Here is an 18,524-nt window from a genome sequence, read left to right on the forward strand (position 1 = left end):
GGCAGCACGTATGGCAGAGAAACAGAATGAATGTTCTCAGTCCAGTGAGCCTTCTCCAGCAATTTCTGCCCTTGTTTCATATTTCCAACATTCGCAGTTCTTTATTTTATTTCAGATTCTAAGGGGCATGCCTTGTGTTTGTGAATAAGAAAAAGCTGACAAATAGCCAGGATGGTTTATTTTGCACTGTGCTCTCCTCTCTCTCCCTGAGCTGGATGGTGAGCCCACCCTGAGCAGAGTGTTGCAGCAGTTGGACAGCTCCGTATCCTGTTTGCGGCGGTTGATTCGCCAGCCTGCGGCGGCTGGCTCCTCCGATCGATTGGTCGCGTCCGTTGCCAACGTGTTGCCGGGGACCGGAGGAAGCACCGGCGAGTCGGGAGTGTGTTATATAGTTTGTGCCTGTGATTGCCCCCACCTCAAACAACCAGAAGGACGATAAACGACAAAATAAAAAAAAATGGCGAGAGAAAACGCAATGAAATTATCGAAAAATCTGCTGAAAATGAAGGTAAGTTTGAACTGCCGAGGCCTACTCGTAGGTTTCTCGAGTTGGTGTTAGACTGTAGGCCCCGGGAGGAGTGGAGGTAGATTAATGTCCTCATCCTCCACACACACTCACACACGGCAGGAAGGCTTGCCATCAGCAACTGCTTGACCGAAAAGGTCACTTTCTCAAAATGTAACTTGTATTTTTCTCTCACGCTGCACTTCTTGCTCGATGCCCCCTATCATTTCAGGGTAAACTTTATATATATATATAAATAAAAATAAACCACACAACACCAGGTTATAGTCCAACAGGTTTATTTGGAAGCACTAGCTTTCGGAGCGCTGCTCCTTCATCAGGGGGTTGTAGAGAGGCACGGTGGCTCAGTGGTGAGCACTGCTGCCTCACAGCACCAGGTTCAAATCCAGCCTCAGTCTGTGTGATGATTTGGAGATGCCGGTGTTGGACTGGGGTGTACAAAGTTAAAAATCACACAACACCAAGTTATAGTCCAACAGGTTTAATTGGAAGCACACAAGCTTTCGGAGCACCGCTCCTTCATCAGATGACTGTCACAAGCATTGGATAAGGTCCATAGATACTTGTAGGGCAGGGACTTGGTAAGCAAGGGTGGGGAGGGTTGGTGGTTGGCCATAATCTTATTGAATGGCAGAGCAGGCTTGAGCAACCAGGTGTACATAGTGAGTCGTGGAGATGCTGACTGAAACATTGCTGTGTAATCTCTTTTGGACTTAGTAATGGTGTAGCTAATTGGTAATGCAAAGTGTTTGAAATGGTACATTATTGTAAGTAAATTAATGATAATGGGGGAAAAAAGGCACCAATCCCCAAAACATAAAAGCTGTTGGTGAGAACATTGCTTGTGCCCTAACTATAAATTTTCCAGATATTTTGATTTAGAACTGTTTCTTTACATTGGAAAATTGTCACTTTGATATTTAAGAAGAATGAGTGGGAAGACTTACAAGAAAATAGACTATTAGCCTACCATCTGCTGTCAATAAACAAACTTAAATAATTAACTGAACCTGAAAGAGTCAGCATGAAATTGTAAAGATAGTTTATACTTGACAAAATTGCTTTAATTGGGCATGTGTATTATTTATATAAACTTCCAGAAAATATTTGTCAAAAGTCTCTTCGAAGAGACAGTTGCAGTCCCATGAAATTGAAGACAAATTATTCACCTGGTTAGGAAACTGGCTGAGTGGAAGGAGATGAAGGGTAGTGATAACAAGCAGGTACTCTAATTAGCAGACATGACTACTGGTGTCCTGTTTGGATTCATATTGGGGCCTCAGTTACTGCAATTAAAGTAACATCTCAGACAATAGAATAGAAACTTGTATATCTAAATTTACTGATTACAAAGATAAGTAGCATGGTATTATGCCAGAAGCATAAAATTACGTGGACATTTTGTTAGGTTACACCAAAAGGAAAACTTTAGTAAGTAGATTTCAATGTAGATTGCTGAGGTATTATCCAAGAATATGTTCATTTCTAAATTGTGAAAACCAAAAAAAAAGATGGTCAAAGGAGACCTGCAGTTCCAGGAATGTGGATCATCAAAGTGTCATGGACAGATACAGCAAACAGTTTTTTAAAAAAAACCTAATGGCATGCTGGCCTTTTTATACTTGGAGGACTTAATTATAATGGGATAGAGTTTCTGCTTTAGCTGTTCAAAGCCTTATTCAGACTGCATCAGGAGGACTGGGAACAGTTTTGCAACCAGTCCAGGCAACAGGCAGTAAAGAAGATTGTTTAGTCTGTCTATCTTTTAAGGTTACATCCATGCCCGAGTATCCCTTGAGAGGGAGCAAGAGTACTTTAACATGCATGATCCCTTCTGCAACCAATGCATATTAGGGCATATGTCAGTCCCCAGTAATCAGTCTGGTAAATCTTCTTTGCCCTCCTTCAACTGTGGTGAAGAACACAGCAAGATGTTAAGATGGAGCATTCACTTGATATTTCTGCCTGAAATTGTAGCATGCACTTCTGCTTTGTTCTTTTATTCTGACATTTTGAGCCCATCTTCATTCAGTCTGTGGATGCATTTGGAGGTTTCTCCTGTCATGATTATTTGTGGAAAGACTGCAGGGCTTGGAACAGATCAGTTGGTTACCTGGAGTAAGGGTGCAGTGTGTGCATCACGGCACCTGACATCATGGAGAAGGATTTCATTTGACCCTTCCCTAAATCCAGCACTTTCTAGCTGGGTGCTGTCATCTCTGTCCCCACTTTGGTACTTAGCTGTTTCTGTTTGTGGCCTTCCTCCTGCATGTCTTCATGAGAAGACTGCTGGCCTGTCTTTGCTGCAGCTGATGCTTTCCACTGTAATCTTGGGCCTGTGGTTGTACTGTATTTTTATTCTGAGATTTCTCCTCACCATTTGCCGTTCGTGTTGTTGTCTGCTGCCTTCTACTCATCTCTAGAGTCATAGAGATGTACAGCATGGAAACAGACCCTTCGGTCCAATCTGTCCATGCCAACCAGATATCCCAACCCAATCTAGTCCCACCTGCCACACCCGGCTCATATCCCTCAAAACCCATCCTATTCATATACCCATCCAAATGCCTTTTAAATGTTGCAATTGTACGAGCCTCCATCACTTCCTCTGGCAGCTCATTTCATACACGTACCACCCTCTGTGTGAAAAAGGTACCCCATAGGTCAGTCTTATATCTTTCCCCTCTCACCCTAAACCTATGCCCTCTAGTTCTGGGCTCCTCCACCCTGAGCAAAGACTATGTCTATTTATTCCATTCATGCCCCTCATAATTTTGTAAACCTCTATAAGGTCACCCCTCAGCCTCCAATGCTCCAGGGAAAACAGCCCCAGCCTGTTCAGCCCCTCCCTGTAGCTCAAATCCTCCAACCCTGGCAACATCCTTGCAAATCTCTTCTGAAAGTTTCAAGTTTCACAACATCTTTTCTATAGAAAGGAGACCAGAATTGCATGCAATATTCCAGTAGCAGCCTAACCAATGTCCTGGACAGCTGCAACATGACCTCCCAACTCCTGTACTCTATATTCTGACCAATAAAGGAAAGCATACCAAATGCCGCCTTCACTATCCTATCTACCTGCTACTCCACTTTGAAGGAGCTATGAACCTGCACTCCAAGGTCTCTTTGTTCGGCAACACTCCCTAGTATCTTACCATTAAGTGTATAAGTCCTTCTAAGATTTGCTTTCCCAAAATACAGCGCCTCGCTTTTATCTGAATTAAACTCTATTTGCCACTTCTCAGCCCATTGGGCCTTTCTGGTCAAGATCCTGTTGTAATCTTCGCTGTCCACTACACCTCCAATTTTGGTGTCATCTGCAAACTTACTAACTATACCTCTTACGCTTGCATCCGAATCATTTATTTAAATGACAAGAAGTAGAGGACCCAGCAGCGATCCTTGTGGCACTCCACTGGTCACAGGCCTCCATTCTGAAAAACAACCCTCCACCACCACCCCCTGAAAGCTGCAGGGTCCCTAAGCAGAAAATTAGGTTTTTTTCTTCCAGTTTACACTGAGCATTGCTGGAGCACTGCAGCAAGCCCAAGACAGAGATGTTGGCTGGGGAACATGGTTGTGTGTTGAAGTACCTGAAGCAACTGGAAACTCAGGGTAATTTTTAATGTACAGAATGCAGGTGTTCTGCAAATATAGAGGAGACCACATTGTGAGCAACAAATACAGTAAACTAGATTACACGAATTGCAGGTAAATCACTGTTTTATCTGGAAGGTGTATCTGTGGCCTTGGGTGGTGAGATGGGAGGAAGTAAATGGGGAGACGTTACACCTTCTGCAATTAAATCAAAGTATCTTGAAGGTGTGGGAGGTTTTGGAGTTGAGGAGGAGTAGACTAATGTGTCCCAGAGGGAACAGTCTCTGTAGAAGACTGACAGGGGAGGGGAGGAGAATACGTATCTGGTGGTGGCATCCCACTGGAGGCAACAGAAATGATAGCTTATGAACCTTTGGATGTGGATGATGGTGGGGTGGTAAGTGAGAATCAGGGAGTCCCCATTGTTGTGGGACGGAAGAAAGGGTGTGAAGGCAGAAGTGCAGGAGATGGGTTGAACGTGGCTGAAGCGGAGAACCCTGATGGAGGATGGATGTGTAATGGTTCCTCATCCATGGTGAAGAGGAAATGGCTGGATCCTGCAAACTGGAAATTCTGAAATTGATGTAAAGCGTTAGAAGAATCACACATGTAAGTGGGAAGGGATTGGACAAAGTGGAGAAAAAAATGAAATTGAGATAGGCAGAAATGAGTTCTGTGAGGCAGGAACAAGTAAAAACAATAGATCTGCCTGGGGAGTCCTGTTTGTGGACTTGGAGGAGGTGGAAGCAGGCTGTACATCGAGAATACAAATGCTTAGTGTTCACTGGTAGTGTCATAGTCCAAAGGGAGACAAATGAAGGTGTCTGAAATGTGGTGCTCAGCCTCCTCCATGCAGAAGTCAGTATGCCAAACAACACCCGCCCCGGTTATTGGCAGGCTTGATTACAAAAACAGGATGTATCTGAGATCATGGAATGCGGTCAGTTCAGCGGGAAATAGGTTTGAATGGGTGAGGGGATAAAGAAATTGAGGTGACTGATGTGATGTTGACCATTCTCGATTAATAGGTTGAATGCAGGTAAACTTCTCTTAGCTGGATTATTCTTTGACTTAAAATTGATGGTAGACAACCAAGAGGCTGGAAGAACACAGCAAGCAAGGCAGCATCAGGAGGTAGAGAAGTCGATGTTTCTGGTATACTTTTCCACCTCCTGATGCTGCCTTGCTTGCTGTGTTCTTCCAGCCTCTTGCTTGTCTACTTTGGATTCCAGCATCTGCAGGTTTTTTGTCTGTACACTTGATGGGCCAAATGGCTTTGGTTTGATTCTTTGCATATCAGGTATGCTTCATTCAATCACATAATTGATTCCATGACAGGAGTCTGTACGTAACATAACCATGTCAGAGATCATACAAAATGATAACATTCTGATAATTTTACAAAATGATAATTTTAACTTTTCTTCTAATTCAACCTGTGTATCTTTAAGTAATTTTATGATGTCTTCATGAGTACATGGTATACCTTCTGGCATCTGTAACCGGATGATCATCGTGTCCTCAATGTAAGATGTTCTGACCTGCTCCATGTCCTGCAGACCTTGTTCTGTGCTGGACTATTCTATGATTACACGATATGGTCAACAGAAACAGCAGATTTAACAGTTTCATAATACAATTTACAAGTGTTAATTTAAATAGGTTGAAAGCCAGAAGGCCATTGTGAATGATGTAGTTTTGGGAAGTGAGGTGTCATGTTTGAAAAAGAAATTACTTGTCCTACATGCCATTCTTGGATCATTTAAATTTAGAAGCGTCCAGTTGATGTTTGACCATTTCAAGCAATTCATTTATTCATTAGCCTGCTAACCAAGCTAAATTTTTGAAAAGTGGCGCTTGGATAATAAATCTTACATGTGTGCTGGAACACTCATTGATTGCCTTCTATTAAAGTTTATGTCCTCGACGTATGAGGCATTTTCAAAGCTAACATTGCTTGACAGAAATTGTACAGCCATCAGCATTTCAACATTTCTGTATCATCAGCCTTTGGAGTGCATCAGGAAGCTATGTCATTTACCAAAAACCAAGATGAGTGCTACTATCGGTGGGGCATGTTTGATTGCTGAATTGCAAATTTTAAGGAACTTGAATATTTGTAGAATTTTTATGCAATGAAGTTACTTAATACTATGATACTGATAGTGTCAGTAATGTTTTTATAATTACATCACTGTAACCTTTGCATTTTTGGATAGTTATTTTTACCTTCAAGTACAGTGTACATGAATATAACCTTCTGCTCACACATCACTTAACCTGGCTATAAAACTGCCATATGTATGCTTCAGAGGCTTTCTTGTGAAAGACCAATTACTCAAGCGGTTTGTTAAAAGCTTTTACTGATATAGTATCTGCCACTTGCAGTTCTACTTTCAGACCTGCTGTCCTATTACCCATAAAGATAGCAGGTGTAGCCTGTAACTTGAAGATAAAAACCTTACTTCATCTCACAGGTTCTGTAATCTTCCTTATTAATGCTGCGTAAGTTATAGTTTTGCACACTTTTTTTTCTAATCTACGTGAGTTTGGCTGCATGTGGAGGCTGTTTAATGAAATGTAAGTCATTATTTTTTAAAATGTTGATATCGTTTTCAGTTTTCTTTTTCAGTATTTTGTAGGAAAATAAGTTGCAGATTATGCACTTTTGCAGCATTGATTTGAAAATTTAAAGCAAATAATCTTCCAGGAAAAAAAATGTTTAACTTATGAGAGAATGGAAGCAAATGTAACCTGGAAAAACAGATTAAGTTTCTTAAAATTAAGATGTTAGGTTAACGTAGGTTGACCCTAGAATTTTATTTGACCTGCTATATACAAAAGAATAGGTTTAGAGCTACTGTACTGTGAAAGTAATCTAAATTCTTACAGAAGTTGCTAGTAGTATTCAGCAGACCAGGCAGCATCTGCAGAGAGAAACCGATGTTAATATTTGAGGTCTGTGGCATTCTATCAAGGACATAGATGTGAAATATCTGTTTCTCTGCTTAGAGCTGCATGTCCACCTAATTATCTCTAGGACTTTTTTTTAATGGTTTCAGTTTTCTAGCATTTGCAGTGTTACACTCTTGTCTGTTCTTAGATATTTATTTTGTGCAAGTATGATTGAAAATCTTTGCAAGATGAAAAAAAGTCAGATTCTCTCCCAAATGCAACTCATAAGTTTTTGTTCTTTCCCTTATTCACTGGAAAAAGGTTCTGTCTCTTCTCTTCTTCACCCCCTCCCAACTTCCCCAAACGAGAATTTCCCTACTGTCCTGTGGATGACGTCTGTTACTTTGCATTAACTTTATTTCCCACCACAGTAGCTGTTATGCAGTTAGCTGTGTAAGGGGCTCTTGAATGTATACTTATTGTCCTTGGCCAATTGTTGCCACATTTGGCCCTTTCTTTCCAAATCTCCCCAACCTTGTAGCATCCTTAAACACCGGTGAGGTGCTGGAGGACTGGAGGGTTGCTCATGTTTTCCCCCTATACAACAAGGGTAGTGGAGATATCGCAGTTAATTACTGACCAGTGAGCCTGATGTCAGTGGTGGGAAAGTTGCTGGAGAACGTACTGAGGGATAAAACTATCCATATTTAGAAAAGAGTGGACTTATCAGTGATAGGCAACATGGTTTTGTGCGGGGGAGATTGTGCCTTACCAGCTTTGAGCAAGTGATTAAGTTGATAGATGAAGGAAGGGCTGTTGATGTCATATAGGTGGACTTTAGTGAGGCGTTTGATAGGGTTCCCCATGGTAAACTAATGGAGAAAGTGAAGTCACATGGTGTGCTGGGAGTTCTAGCTAGGTGGATATAGAACTGGTTGAGCAACAGGAGACAGAAACTAGTAGTTGAAGGGAGTTCCTCGAAATGGAGAAGGGTGATCAGTGCTGAGGCCACTGTTGTTTGCGATATACATAAGTGATCTGGAAGAGGGCACTGTTGGTATGATCAGCAAGGTTGCAGATGACACAAAGATTGATTGAGTAACAGAAAGCATAAGGGACTGTCAGAAAATACAGGAGGATATAGATGGACTGGAGAGTTGGGCGGAGAAGTGACAGATGGAGTTCAATCCAGGCAAATGTGAGGTGATACATTTTGGAAAGTCTAATTCTAGAGCAAATTATACAGTAAACGGAAGAGTCTTGAGAAAAGTTGATGAGCAGAGACACCTGGGAGTTCAGGTCTATTGTACCCTGAAGGTTGCTGCACAGGTAGATAGAGTGGTCAAGAAAGCATATGGTATGCTTGCTTTCATCGGACAGGGTGTTGAGGATAAGAGCTGGCAAGTCATGTTAAAATTGTTCACGACGTTGGTTCGGCCACATTTAGAGTACTGTGTACAGTTCTGGTCACTACATTACCAATAAGATGTGGACGCTTTGGAGAGGATGCAGAGAAGGTTTATGAGGATGTTGCCTCATATTGAAGGTGCTAGCTATGAAGAGAAGTTGAGTAGGTTAAGTTTGTTTTGATTAGGAAAAAAAGGAGATTGAGGGGGACCAGATTTGAGGTCTACAAAATCATGAAGGGTGTAGACAGGGTACATAGAGGTAACCTTTTTCCCAGGGTTAAGGATTCAATAACGAAAGGTCATGCTTTCAAGTTGAGAGGTGAAATGTTTAAGGGGCATACACGAAGGAAGTACTTTACACAGAGGGTGCTAGGTGCCTGGAACGCATTGCCAGCAGAGGTAATAGAGGCAGGCACAGTAGATTCCGCAACCCTATGGTCTTATTGCACGATGGCAACTTTACATTTACAAGGATATTTGCACACAAGTTATTGAAACTCATCATAGCTATGTAAGCTTGTCCATTATGGGCATGTTTTAGATAACATTTAAGGTCGAAACACTCTAAGTCTCTTCAATTTACATTTTACTTTAATCTACCGGATTATATTTCTTTTTTTCTTTACCTATTTGAAACTCTTCTCGACAATTATTAATGCCTCCTTTTATTTCGCTGCTTCCCTCCCTATTCGTTTTAGATAAACTGATGCGTTCCTCTGTTCTCACTTGATTTCTTTTTCAAAAATCCCAACCACATGCTTGTCACTGTCCATCGTGAACATCAATCTTAGCTAGCTCAAACTACTCTTGTATAGACAGGATAGATCAAGTGAGTCCTTAGAAGAGTATAAAGGAAGTAAGAGTGTATTTAAGAGGGAAAACAGGAGGACAAGAAGGGGACATGAGATAGTTTTGGCAAATAGAATTAAGGAGAATCCAAAGGGTTTGTACAAATATATTGAGGACAAAAGGGTAACTAGGGAGAGAATAGGGCCCCTCAAAGATCAGCAAGGTAGCCTTTTTTGTGGGGCCACAGAAAATGGAGGAGATACTAAATGAATATTTTGCATCAGTATTTACTGTGGAAAAGGATATGGAAGATATAGAATGTAGGGAAATAGATGGTGACATCTTGCAAAATGTCTAGATTACAGAGGAGGAAGTGCTGGAAGTCTTGAAACGGTTAAAGGTAGATAAATCCTCAGGACCTGATCAGGTGTACCCGAGAATTCTGTGGGAAGCTAGAGAAGTGATTGCTGGGCCTCTTGCTGAGATATTTGTATCATCGATCGTCACTAGTGAGGTGCTGCTGTAGGCTGTAGGCTGGCGGGCTGATCTTGCCACTCTCTTGCCTGTCCAACCTATGTTTCCTAGAGCTAATCCTGAATATGCTGCTATGAATGTTGGTGTTGGAGGGAGTGGCTGCTTGTGTATGTGGTGCCAATCAAGAGGGTTACTTTGTCCTGATAGTGTCAAGTTTTTTGGAATGGTGTTGGAGTTGCGCTCATCCAATCAAGTGACTTGTGCTTTGTAGATGGAAGACAAGCCTTGGGGAGCCAGTAGATGAGTTCTTTGCTGCAGTATTCCTAGTGTAAAAAGTGAGATCTGCAGATGCTGGAGATCAGAGGCTGAAAACGTGTTGCTGGTTAAAGCGCAGCAGGTCAGGCAGCATCCAAGGAGCAGGAAATTCGACGTTTCGGGCATAAGCCCTTCATCAGGAATGAGGAAAGTGTGTCCAGCAGGCTAAGATAAAAGTTGGGAGGAGGGACTTGGGGGAGGGGCGATGGAGATGTGATAGGTGGAAGGTGGTCAAGGTGAGGGTGATAGACCGAAGTAGGGTGGGGGTGGAGAGGTCAGGAAGAAGATTGCAGGTTAGGAGGGCGGTGCTGAGTTCGAGGGAATCGACTGAGACAAGGTGGGGGGGGGAGGGGAAATGAGGAAACTGGAGAAATCTGAGTTTATCCCTTGTGGTTGGAGGGTTCCTAGGCAGAAGATGAGGTGCTCTTCCTCCAACTGTCGTGTTGTTATGTTCTGGCGATGGAGGAGTCCAAGGACCTGCATGTCCTTGGTGGAGTCGGAGGGGGAGTTAAAGTGTTGAGCCACGGGGTGGTTGGATTGGTTGATCCGGGCGTCCCAGAGGTGTTCCCTGAAGCGTTCCACAAGTAGGCGGCCTGTCTCCCCAATATAGAGGAGGCCACATCGGGTGCATCGGATGCAATAGATGATGTGTGTGGAGGTGCAGGTGAATTTGTGGCGGATATGGAAGGATTCCTTGGGGCCTTGGAGGGAAGTAAGGGAGGAGGTGTGGGCGCAAGTTTTGCATTTCCTGCGGTTGCAGGGGAAGGTGCCGGGAGTGGAGGTTGGGTTGGTGGGGGGTGTGGACCTGACAAGGGAGTCACGGAGGGAGTGGTCTTTTCGGAACGCTGATAGGGGAGGGGAGGGAAATATATCCCGGGTGGTGGGGTCCGTTTGGTGGTGGCGGAAATGACGGTGGATGATACGCTGTATACGGAGGTTGGTGGGGTGGTAGGTGAGAACCAGTGGGGTTCTGTCCTGGTGGCGGTTGGAGGGGCGGGGCTCAAGGGCGGAGGAGCGGGAAGTGGAGGAGATGCGGTGGAGGGCATCGTCGATCACGTCTGGGGGGAATCTGCGGTCTTTGAAGAAGGAGGCCATCTGGGCTGTACGGTATTGGAACTGGTCTTCCTGGGAGCAGATGCGACGGAGACGAAGGAATTGGGAATATGGGATGGCGTTTTTACAGGGGGCAGGGTGGGAGGAGGTATAGTCTAGGTAGCTGTGGGAGTCGGTCGGTTTATAGTAGATGTCTGTGTTGATTTGGTCGCCCGAGATAGAAATGGAAAGGTCTACGAAGGGGAGGGAGGAGTCTGAGACGGTCCAGGTGAATTTGAGGTCGGGGTGGAAGGTGTTAGTAAAGTGGATGAACTGTTCAACCTCCTCGTGGGAGCACGAGGCAGCGCCGATACAGTCATCGATGTAGCGGAGGAAAAGGTGGGGGGTGGTGCCAGTGAAATTGCGGAAGATGGACTGTTCCACATATCCTACGAAGAGACAGAGCTGGGGCCCATGCGGGTGCCCATGGCAACGCCTTTAGTTTGGAGGAAGTGGGAGGATTGGGAAGAGAAGTTGTTCAGGGTGAGGACCAGTTCAGTCAGTCAAAGGAGGGTGTCGGTGGAAGGGTACTGGTTGGCACGGCGGGAAAGGAAGAAGCGGAGGGCTTTGAGTCCTTCGTGATGGGGGATGGAGGTGTACAGGGACTGGATGTCCATCGTGAAGATAAGGCGTTGGGGACCGGGGAAGCGAAAATCATGGAGGAGGTGGAGGGCGTGGATGGTGTCCCGAACGTAGGTGGGGAGATCTTGGACTAAGTGGGACAGAACCGTGTCGAGGTATTGGGAGATGAGTTCGGTGGGGCAGGAGCAGGCTGAGACAATGGGTCAGCCGGGGCAGTCAGGTTTGTGGATTTTGGGCAGGAGGTAGAAACGGGTGGTGCGGGGTTGTGGGACTATGAGGTTGGAGGCGGTGGATCAGAGATCCCCTGAGGTGATGAGGTTATGGATGGTCTGGGAGATGATGGTTTGGTGGTGGGAGTTGGGGTCATGGTCAAGGGGGCGATAAGAGGAGGCATCCGCGAGCTGGCGTTTGGCCTCAGCAGTATAAAGGTCGGTGCACCAAACTACTACCGCGCCTCCCTTGTCTGCCGGTTTGATGGTGAGGTTGGGGTTGGAGCGGAGGAAGTGGAGGGCTTCACGTTCCGAGGGTAAGAGGTTGGAGTGGGTAAGAGGGGTGGACAGGTTGAGTCGGTTAATGTCGCGGCGGCAGTTGGCTATAAAGAGATCGAGGGCAGGTAAGAGGCCAGCACAGGGTGTCCAGGTGGATGGGGTGTGTTGGAGGCAGGAGAAGGGGTCGTCAGAGGGTGGGCGAGAGTGTTGGTTGAAAAAGTAGACACGGAGGCGAAGGCGGCGGAAGAATTGTTCGATGTCTCGCCGTGTGTTGAACTCATTAATCCGAGGGCGTAGGGGAATGAAGGTGAGGCCTCTGCTGAGGACTGATCTTTCATCCTCAGAGAGGGGGAGGTCTGGAGGGATGGTGAAGACCCGGCAAGGCTGGGAGCTTGGACCTGGTGTGGGACTGGAGCTGGGAGTGGGGGCGGGGTTAGGTGCAGGGGCGGGGACGGAGATCGACGTGGGGCTGGGGTTAGACATGGTGACGAAGATCGGTGTGGGAGCGGGGTTAAGATGGCTATCAAGAGATCGAGGATGGGTACAACACGACGGTTGGAGGAAGAGCACCTCATCTTCTGCCTGGGAACCCTCCAACCACAAGGGATGAACTCAGATTTCTCCAGTTTCCTCATTTCCCCTCCCCCCACCTTGTCTCAGTCGATTCCCTCGAACTCAGCACCGCCCTCCTAACCTGCAATCTTCTTCCTGACCTCTCCGCTCACACCCCACTCCGGCCAATCACCCTCACCTTGACCTCCTTCCACCTATCACATCTCCATCGCTCCTCCCTACCTTTTATCTTAGCCTTTTGGACACACTTTGCTCATTTCTGATGAAGGGCTTATGCCTGAAACGTCGAATTTCCTGCTCCTTGGATGCTGCCTGACCTGCTGCGCTTTAACCAACAACACATTTTCAGCCTGCAGTATTCCTAGCCCTTGACTACTACTTGTCGCCACTGTCTGCATGATGATCTCAGTTGAAGTTCTGCACAATGGTAACCCCCAGAATATCAATGGTGGGGAATTCAGTCATGTTAGCATTGAACAACGTATGTTACCTAAAAGTGGTTAGTTTGTCTCTGATTGGAGATAGTCATAGCCTGACATTTATGCAGTGTGAATGTAATTTGTCACTTGCTAGCCCAAGCCTAGATATTGTCCAGGTCTTGTTGCATTGCTAGTCAGTATCTGAGTACTCACAAATCGTGCAATCGTTTGTGAACATCCCCGTTGATGAAGCAGCTGAAGATGATTCGGCCTAGAATACTGCACTGAGGAACTCCTGCAGAAATATCCTGGAGCTGAGATGTCTGACCTCCAGTGGAAGTGTGGGATGGCAACCATTTAGGTTTTGACCTTTATTCATGACCTGAAGCTGCTGTACCTATTGAATCCTCTATTAACGTAAGTTATAACCTAGAGCAGCCATTGGAGCTTCCAAATCTAACTTTAGGTTGTCCAACTCTGTTCCTTTGGAGAGGGAATTGTACAGCTAGTAACAGGCCTATAATCATCTTTATACTTGCCTCTTTAATCTTTATCTGAAGATATATGTATCATTTTTATCTAATAACATTGTCACCTTTACTTGAGTAACTGTAGCAGCAGTTTTACAATTATCTTATCTAAAACTAAATCTTCGCTCGCGTTTTCTTTTATGAATTGAAACTCTTGAAAGCGTGAAATAGCTAAGCAAACTATATAAATTCATCATTCACCAGTTAGCCTGAGAATGTTTGGTTTGATTATTACAACCCCTTCATCATTAAAAGTCTACTCTTGATTCTGCTGATCTTGCAAACTATTAAATTACTTACAGTGTGGAAACAGGCCCTTTAGCCCAACAAGTCCAGACCAACCCGCTGAAGCGCAGACCCATTCCCCTACATTTACCTAACACTATGGGCAATTTAACATGGCCAATTCACCTAGCCTGCACATTTTTGAATTGTGGGAGGAAACAGGAGCAGTCGGAGGAAACCCATGCAGACATGGAGAGAATGTGCAAACTCCACACAGAGTGTTGTCTGAGGCGGGAATTGAACCCAAGTCTCTGGCACTTTGAGGCAGCAGTGCTAACCACCGTGCCACCCATATTACTCCATCTTCAACTTGCATTCCCTCTCCTAAGTCTTTGTGTTTGTTGTTCATTCCCAAAGTTGTGTCATCCTTTCCCAAAAGGCAGTTTTAATTCCTCTAGTCAGGTTTCTGTTTCTGCTGGTATATGGAAATGGCTGTTAATAAAATAGCAAATAGCATTCTTATTGTGATAAAGATGTGTTGCCCCCTTTTTTTTTGTATTATTTTTGATATGCATGCGGCCTTTCAGATGGTTGATCACACCAATCTGTTCCAGCACTATTCAACTAATATATAATGGGGGATATTGCACTTGCCTGGTCTCATTTTTACTATCTAAACATAGCTAGACAATCACAAACAATTGCTTCTCTTCCCATTTTACGTTTATCTCTATTATCTCCCAGAGATACTCAGTTGTGTCCCGCTTCAGCTCTTTTGTTGCAGAAAAGCTCATTCATGCTTTAATTACATTTAATTATCATGTTTGCTCTACATCCCTTGGAAATTGTACCTAACAAAACATTTATTGTGCTCATCTTGAAAATTTCAATTGACCAATCTTGGGGACAGGCGACAAATTTTCACCACACTTTGTATAAAAGAAGAGTGCTTTCTCATTTCCTTCCTAGCTACAAGTTTAAGAATATACCAACTTCATCTGTATAATCCATGTCTGTTATCTCTAGACTTGGCTCTTTTACTACACACTTTACTGAGCTTCCACATTCTACCTAAAGTTGAGATAATCCAAAACTGTAACTGTGTTCTAACATTCGTCAATTCCTGTTTACTCAATGTCCCTCCTCACTTGTTTATGCTGGCTGTTGGTGAAGCAAGAACTTGAGGGGTCCAGAACTTGAGGGGGGGAGCCTCAAGGTTTACTTTATTGGCTTTGAGCAGACGACTTGGCACCTCTGTCTCAACCTTTGTTCATAAAAGAAATTCCAGGATAAAATATACTTCTTAAAGCTGTAGTATCATCGCACCTGAGCACTATAATCTTGAATCTATGCGTTCCTCTAATTCTGGTTTCTTGTACATTTCCAATTTTATGTGCTTGACCATTGATGGCAAAGTTTTCTGCTGCTGAGGCCCAAATTCTGGAATTGCTGCTTTAATCTTTCTACCTCAATTCTCTTGTGTAAGACTCTCCTTAAAACCTGTCTCTCTAATTGGTCATCTGCACTGGTATTTTCTTTTATAGCTCAATATCATATTTTGTTTTACAAAGCACTTATGAAGCACTTTTTAAGAAGTCCAAGTGCACTACAAATTGAAATTTTTGATGCACAGTGATTTGCACATTATTAGTTGGATATTACTCCACAAACTTTTCAGGATTCACAAATGATAATGAATGCAAAATCTACTTGACCGTCACACATCTTCATAAGACATGAGATGATCTCAATTTTCCTTCCCGTAAATGCGAACATAATTTATTTTTCAAGATTTGGTTGATTGGTTAAATCAATGAAAAAAATCAAACAATTTAGTAATCATTGTTGCAGTGTGATGGTTTAGAAACATGAAGGAAAACATGAGCATCTAAGACAATTGATGGTGAAGTTATTATTTTTGGAATTGTCACTGTTGTCTTGCAGGCAAAGGCAGCAGTACTTCTCCGCAAATGGGAATGAGATGAAGTCCAGTTAGTCTAGCTGTTTTTAATGATTTTGGTTGAACAATAAAAATTTATTCCGAAGATGGATAGACAACCTCCCCTTTGAGTCTTAAGTGAGACATTTTGCATACAATTGAAAGAAAAATCAGTGTGATGTAATGTTACTGTAGTATAAATTATTTGACTTGGTTTCAGGTATGTGATTATTTTTCAGAAGTGATCTTATTCTATACCACTCATAAAACATTTTTCATTTTTTAATTTTGACAACACTTTCTTTGTGTTATACTCGCACATGAGCTGTATTTTGTATTAAAGTTGATAGGTAAGGATCTTTTTACTTTCAGACAAATTTATTGGAAAGCAGTAAGTTCACTGTACGTTGAAGTACAGGTGCACAATCCTTTATCTGAAATATTGGGGACCAGCTGGTTTTCAGAATTCAGAATTTTCAAATTTCAGAATCAGTGACAGTTTGATGGTGAAATTTTTAACAATCTTACCGGAGGAGCAGACTCACTGAGTAGAGCGGGCCTTAAGACAGAATTGAGGCCTGCCAGTGCTGGGCCACGCCCGTGCCCACCACGTTGTAACTGAGTGACACGCATTGAGTGGGTGTCGACTTGGGTTAACTGTTTGCACGCCAAATAAACTTGTTAATGAGAAAAAAACTTCACAAAGAAACTTTCGGACTTTGGAGCTTTTCAGATTTTGAATAAAGGGTTGTCCATCTGTACTTTAAATCCAAAAATTAAACATTTTACAGTTAATTTTTCAGTGGAATTGATGGCTTTTTTAAAAATTTAGTTTATGCAGAGGAGTTTGGATACAGAAACTAAGAAGCAATTGGAAGAAGAAGAAAAGAAGATAATTAGTGATGAGCACTGGTATTTGGATTTACCAGAATTGAAAGAAAAAGAGTAAGTAAACTACTCTTTACAAAGATTTGTTAATGACTCCGCTTGAAAACATTTGCATCATTCTTGCCCAACAATTCTAGCTTTTAGAATTCAAAAAGCCTTGTTCTCATCATGGATGTAAGATCAACCAAGCATGCTGAGTTAGATATATGGAATGTAAGTACAGGACCAGATCATTTGACCCATCAAACTTAATATGCTGTTCAATTTAAACATAGCTGTTCATTCAATTCAGTACCTTGTTTGGAGAAGATTTTGTACTCAGGTTGTAAGTTCGCTTGCTGTGGTAGTAGATTTGTTCTCGGATGTTTTGTCACCATGCTAGGTAACATCAACAGTGAGCCTCCGATGAAGTGCTGGCGTTTGGTCCCGCTTGCTATTTGTGTGTCTTGGTCTGTTGTGTTTGGTGATTTCACTTCCAATTCTTTTTCTCAGAGGTTGGTAAATGGGGTCCAAATCAATGTGTTAATGGAGTTCCCAATTGAATGCCAGGCCTCTAGGAATTCCTGTGCATCTGTTTGTTAGCCTGTCCCAGGATGGATGTATTGTCCACGTCAGACTGGTGTCCCTCTTTGTCTGTGTATATGGATACTAATGGTAGTTGGTCATGTCTTTTGGTGGATAGTTGGTGCTCATGTATTCTATTGACTAGTTTCCTGCCTGGTTGTCCAATGTAATATAAAATACCTTGCAGTCTTTGCAAGGTATTTTGTATATGATGTTCATTTTGCTGGATGTTGGTATGGGGTCCGTTAAATTCACCAGGACCTATTTCACTGTTGTGGTAGGTTTGTGACGACCAGACTACTGTGGCCCCTAGGCATCATAGTAGCCCACAAGCTATCCCTGCTCCTATACTCGAATACTCTCAGACAGGAGAAATGTTCACAAGCAATAATTATTGAAACATCAAGATTTCCTATCCATTTTATTGCCTCTTCATTGGTGTATTCTCTACTTTCTTGTGGGTTCACCTTTAAGAATGTTGACAATTTTCCTTTGGATCATTGTATAGCTTTACAAAATAATTACAGACTTGCTTTTCAAGATTATTTCAAACCATTTTTGCCAAGTGAACAGTTAATTTGAGCTTGCCCAATTAAGATTTGAATAAGTGCTGAGACATTGAGATTTAAAAGTATATTTGTGTTTTTTATTTGTGATGATCATTTTGTACATAAAATAGTTGACTTCCTACATTGATTCATTGTGAAATAGTTAGTACAAAATTATCACTTTCAGTGACAGCTTTGAATGCAATTTTATTAGAATTAGCATGAAAATAATACTGTATTATGTTACCATGGCTTACATTCTAATAGTTTGCAATTTGTCTGAAAATTCAACCAATCATGCTGTATATCGACCCAGTTTAATTAAGTTTGCAGTTACAATACTGAACATATTATGTAAATAATTTTGATGGCAAAAGGTTCTTTGAAGATCATTTAGTTCTTAGCACAATCTACACATCTTAAATAAAGGTGTAAGCACTGTTTTCTGAAGTTTGGATCCCAAAAGCAATATTCTGAGCTAAAGGAGAGACATCTTCAATAATTATAGAAATGATTGTTGTTCTAGGGTAATTTATATATATATATTAAAACAAGTTACATTCTTCCAGGCTTTCTCAAATTTATTCATGTTGTGATACCTTAATATCACCACCAAAAATTATCTCAAACTAACCTTGGCCTTTAGTTGTGTCAGTGTGAATTGGGTATCC

The 18,524-nt window shown here is 42.8% G+C and overlaps 1 protein-coding gene across 1 annotated transcript in view; it reads left to right on the forward strand.

The window, feature by feature from the left end:
- Nucleotides 1–328: 328 nt before the first annotated feature.
- The window catches only part of mphosph6 (M-phase phosphoprotein 6), a 47,051-nt gene continuing 28,855 nt past the window's right edge, over nt 329–18,524 (forward strand). The window contains exons 1-2 of the mRNA XM_060837614.1: nt 329–508; nt 16,686–16,798. Of these exons, the coding sequence (XP_060693597.1) occupies nt 458–508; nt 16,686–16,798 (164 nt within the window). The 5' untranslated portion in view covers nt 329–457. The remainder of the gene's footprint in view (nt 509–16,685; nt 16,799–18,524) is intronic.

This window comes from Hemiscyllium ocellatum, chromosome 17 (assembly GCF_020745735.1).
Source record: "Hemiscyllium ocellatum isolate sHemOce1 chromosome 17, sHemOce1.pat.X.cur, whole genome shotgun sequence".
NCBI lineage: Eukaryota > Metazoa > Chordata > Chondrichthyes > Orectolobiformes > Hemiscylliidae > Hemiscyllium > Hemiscyllium ocellatum.